Source organism: Cydia pomonella, chromosome 1, assembly GCF_033807575.1.
Source record: "Cydia pomonella isolate Wapato2018A chromosome 1, ilCydPomo1, whole genome shotgun sequence".
NCBI classification, from domain to species: Eukaryota; Metazoa; Arthropoda; class Insecta; order Lepidoptera; family Tortricidae; genus Cydia; species Cydia pomonella.
This window is the reverse complement of record NC_084703.1, coordinates 34,260,479-34,265,176: the sequence shown is the minus strand read 5'-3', so window position 1 is coordinate 34,265,176 and position 4,698 is coordinate 34,260,479. Positions and strand designations below refer to the sequence as shown.

Sequence of the window (4,698 nt, the reverse complement as noted above, 5' to 3'; positions counted from 1 at the left end):
CTCTAACGATTTTGCTGAAATTTGGTATATGGGGGTTTTTGGGGGTAAACAATCGATCTAGATTAGTCTTATGTTTGGGAAAACGCGTGTTTTCGAGTTTTCATGCGTTTTTCTTTCGACGCAGAATATGGTCGCTAATTTCGTGTTGCCGGCCACTGTCCGTCTGGTCCAGCGGGTTAAGACGCGGACTACTAAACGAGTGTTACGGGTTCGAATCTCGCCCAGTGACTAACTTGAACATTTTTTAAATGTTCAAGTTTATATATTTTTTTTTAATTTTTATTGTTTTAGACAAGTTTAATTTAGTAAAAAATGTAGTTAAGATTATCACCTATACACCACCATATTACAATAAATAGTTATAACCGAGCTAAGCTCTATTGTTATTTGAGAGAAATCCGTGGATTTCTCTCTAATAACAATAGGTTATGGGCCCAGCACGCTTACACAAGCATCAACAGAACACTGCATGTACTACACAAGACAAGACAACTATTTTCTAGTTGTAGCAGTATTCGTGGACGATTTCTTCATTCTGTCAAACAGCGACAGCTTGAAAACAAAATTCAAAAACGACCTTAAGAAATTGTTTACGGTCAAGGATCTGGGACCTGTCAAAGACTGCCTCGGAATGAGGGTATCCCAGAGCAAAGGTCGTGTAACTCTTGACCAGTCACACTACATTGACAAACTTTTAGGAAAATATAACATGACGGACGCCATCACCGTCACTACACCGATGGAACCTGGCCTGAAGTTAACCCTTCCCACGCAGGTAGAAGAAATAGATGTTCCCTACAGAGAACTTATCGGCTCGCTAATGTATATAGCAATTGGAACTCGGCCCGATATTGAGCACACAGTCTCGTACCTATCCCAATTCAATACACATTACGGGGGGGTACACTGGAAAGCCGCAAAAAGAGTTCTCAGATACCTCAAAGGTACCAAGGACATGAGGTTAACTTACACTCATAATGGCTACAACAACGTCGTGGGATATTCGGATGCTGACTTCGGAAACAGTGTCATTGACCGAAGATCCTATACAGGATATGTCTTTCTGGTGAGTGGAGGGCCAATCTCTTGGGAAGCTCACAAGCAACGTACAGTCGCCCTTTCAACAACAGAAGCTGAGTACATGGCTTTAGCTGAAGCCTGCAAGGAGGCCATTTACCTAAAAACGCTCATACAGTAGGTATTCAATATCACTCATCCCATGACCATCCATTCCGACAATCAAAGTTCCCTTAAACTCGCACATAATAGCACTTATCACGCCCGCACCAAGCACATCGACATCAAACATCACTTCATCCGTGAAGCACTATCACACCATAATCTGCACCTCAGGTTCATTCCTACCAATGATATGGTCGCCGACATTTTAACCAAACCTTTGGCTAAAATAAAACATTTTAAGTGTACAAATGCTTTAGGTTTAGGTTAGGTTTAGGTGTACATAGTAGGTATTAGTATTAGTGTGTGTATAGTTAGTGTTAGTTAGATGTATATACAGGGTGATTTTTTTATGTGCTATACTTTATTATGTGTACAGTTTACTTTGATATGTCTATAATTATACACTTATGTACATTATGAATATATACAGGGTGTTCATATTACGGGGGGGGTGTTAAACCTTTATGTTACTATTTGTAATAAGAACACTCTCATGGTTTTTGATATTTGTATTTTGTATATTCATATGTTTTATAAGTGTCATTCTTACTTCTCTTTGTGATCTCATTGTGTAAACATGTACTTTACTTATTAAACTATTTTCATATAATCCACGGATTTCTCTCTAATAACAATAAGCTCGGTCGCCCAGGTACTATAATACTATTTAAGCCATGTAGAGCTGCCTTAGTTTGAATCAAAGTTTGAATTCTAAAGCCCGGCATGCAAATTTATTGTATTTGGTTTGAATTTTGACATCATGGGGTCCACCAAGCTAGCAAGCAGTCCATCCCTGAATGTATTAAAAGCAGATGCACATGCAATTTGTGCAAGCCTTTTGGACATTCCACGGACATTCACAGATAGGCAACCATAGTAAAAAAAAAAAAAAAAGTAAGCGTACTGAAGTGAAGTCGCAGAAGTCAAACAGAAAAAATAGATTTTCTTGATAAGATAAAAGGCTGTGTTAAAAATATTTGCTTAGTGATAAAACATTACAATGAGACTAGTATTTTGTAAATAGTGCATATTGTTCTGGATTGATTTCATTTTAAAAGTGATACTAGAATGGAACACTTCGGACTCTCGCACATTTTGCAAGAACCGGATAAATATAATCCAGATACTTTGGACTTGCTAGTCGACGATGAGGCGAGAGAATATTGGCTCAACACCTGCGAAAGACTCGTAGAAAGAAATGTCAATTACGCACTGGCCAACACGGATGATCCTACTGTAGAAATACGAGCACTAAAATATAAGACATGTTACGTTGAGGCCCTAAAAGAGCTGAGAATTAATCCTCTGTAAGTAACTACAATATTTTTATAATTAATTGTTGTTTCTTAAAATAGCAACCTGTTTTTTGACATATGTTTTATTGATGCATATAATAAAATGTAGTTCTTGGTATCATCTTGTCGGCTTCACAATATCCTATTTACTTAGTTCTTTTTTTATATATAACATTTTTTTTAACTTTGGGTTTGTATTAATTAGTTATGTATTAAAATTACTGTTTATAATTTTAGTGCTCATGGGCAGTTGACAATACGATTACTTCTTGACATCAACGAAACATGCCTTCGTTCTCAGGGGTTCTTTGATTTGTGGAAACAACAGAAGAAATATGATAATGAAAATGCACTTGCTATGCTTAGTTCAAGATTGGCCGAAATTGATGCAATACCCAATGATAGACAGCGCTGGGTAGAACTTTGTAGAGGAGTTCTAGCAGGTAAGGGGCCTCTAAGCATACTTGAAGCATAAAATTAAGTATAATGTGTTATGCTAATACATGTTCCCTCCTATGTTATAACAGGTAACATGTTTGATTGTGGAGCCCAGGCTGTTGCTGCCATTTTAGACTGCGGACTTTATGGCGCTTTGCAAAAAATACAAAACAGACCATGGCTTTATGATGGTCTTGATAAATGGCTGGATAAATTAGAGGTATCTTCTGCTATTGATTATATTCCATTTTGTCACTTAATAGTATTCAGATACATGATATAATTTGATTTTCTTTCAGACCACTGTTCATCACTGTGCAGCTATATTCGTGGACAACAGTGGAGTAGACATAGTTCTAGGAGTTCTGCCATTTGTGCGTGCCTTGTTACTGAGAGGCACCTCTGTTATTCTGTGTGCTAATGAGTGGCCAGCTCTCAATGATGTCACTAATGTTGAGCTTGACGACATTGTGCAGCAGGCTGCATTAATCTGTCCTGTTATATCAGCTGCACTTGCTATGGGAGATTTAGTTGTAAGATCCAGTGGGCAAAGGGGACCCTGTCTCGATCTCAGGACTATTAATATAGGTAAATGTGACTCCACCTAATAATGCTTTGTAGAACAAATGTTCACCTTTGTTTGGCCTTGTGTTATTCCATATCTTACTTATGGTAATACAATTACTCAACAGGTCTTTGTACTGAAATGAAGATGCGTGGGGTGGATTTGATTATATTGGAAGGAATGGGAAGAGCTGTGCATACAAATTTTAAAAAGATTAATACAAGATTTGCAGTGGATTCACTGAAGTTAGCAGTAGTAAAAAATGCATGGTTGGCACAACGTCTTGGCGGGCCATTGTTCTCTGTGATTTTTATTTATGAAGACAAACCAACACAGCCATAACGAAGAATTTTCTTTTTTATTGATAAATGTATAAGAATAAAAATACATGTGTTTACATACCACAGTATTCATTTAGAATCTAAACAATTTATATTCTTCATGCCTTCATATTTGATTTAGTTTTTGAACTTTCAACTATAATTTGTATTAACAATAGTATTTTTTAAAAATAAATATATTGAGTGTTACACAGATTAATTGTTTTATTTATAACTTTTCGTAATTGCTGAATGTAGGTATTTAGGAGGATGCACTGCCGAGGTGGAAAGTTTTTGCAGCAAGAAACCATTTTTTTTTCACAATTCTAGTCTTAGAACCTGGCACTATGAAGTGCGATCAGGATTCTAAATAAGAATCACGAGCGTTGACAGAATTATGAATCTTTCTTTGCTTGGAACTCAAAATCAACACTTGCAGCAAAAAGTAACTGCTCTCTTTTTGGACAATATAATTATAATTAAAGGCGGTATCTCAATCCGAGTAAGTTTTGAGAAAATCAAGTTTTTGTACATTGTAAATTTTCAACATCAAAAACAAACTTTCTTAAAGATGTTTAAATGTAAAACATGAAGATGAACCTACTATGTATGAAGATGTTTAACCACTGGGTCAAAAAGAGACGCTTGTTAGGTGCAGACTTTAGAATAATTAACCGATATCACTACCTACTATTTACAAATTAAATACTAATGACGTAATTTAATGTAATTAAATCATAAACTTAAACATATACTATGTATGATATACTTACATAAATATCTCTACAAAATAAAAGTGCCATAACTTTAGTTGCAGTCGCAGTGTGACAAGAAGCCTCATTTTTGGATATGTTCTGTTGATGGTAAAAAGGTAGCCTAGACCAAAACAACGTTACGA

The 4,698-nt window shown here is 36.1% G+C and overlaps 2 protein-coding genes across 2 annotated transcripts; both read left to right on the top strand.

The window, feature by feature from the left end:
* Positions 1-469: 469 nt before the first annotated feature.
* LOC133530075 (uncharacterized) lies at positions 470-1,198 on the top strand. The gene has a single exon (XM_061867903.1). It carries the CDS (start codon positions 470-472, stop codon positions 1,196-1,198), a length of 729 nt encoding a protein of 242 aa, XP_061723887.1.
* Positions 1,199-1,819: 621 nt separating this feature from the next.
* On the top strand, positions 1,820-4,016 carry LOC133520759 (4'-phosphopantetheine phosphatase). The gene is made up of 5 exons (XM_061855399.1): positions 1,820-2,489; positions 2,715-2,920; positions 3,005-3,135; positions 3,215-3,503; positions 3,608-4,016. The coding sequence occupies exons 1-5, from the start codon at positions 2,251-2,253 to the stop codon at positions 3,820-3,822; spliced, it is 1,080 nt and encodes a 359-aa protein (XP_061711383.1). The 5' UTR covers positions 1,820-2,250; the 3' UTR covers positions 3,823-4,016.
* Positions 4,017-4,698: the final 682 nt, after the last annotated feature.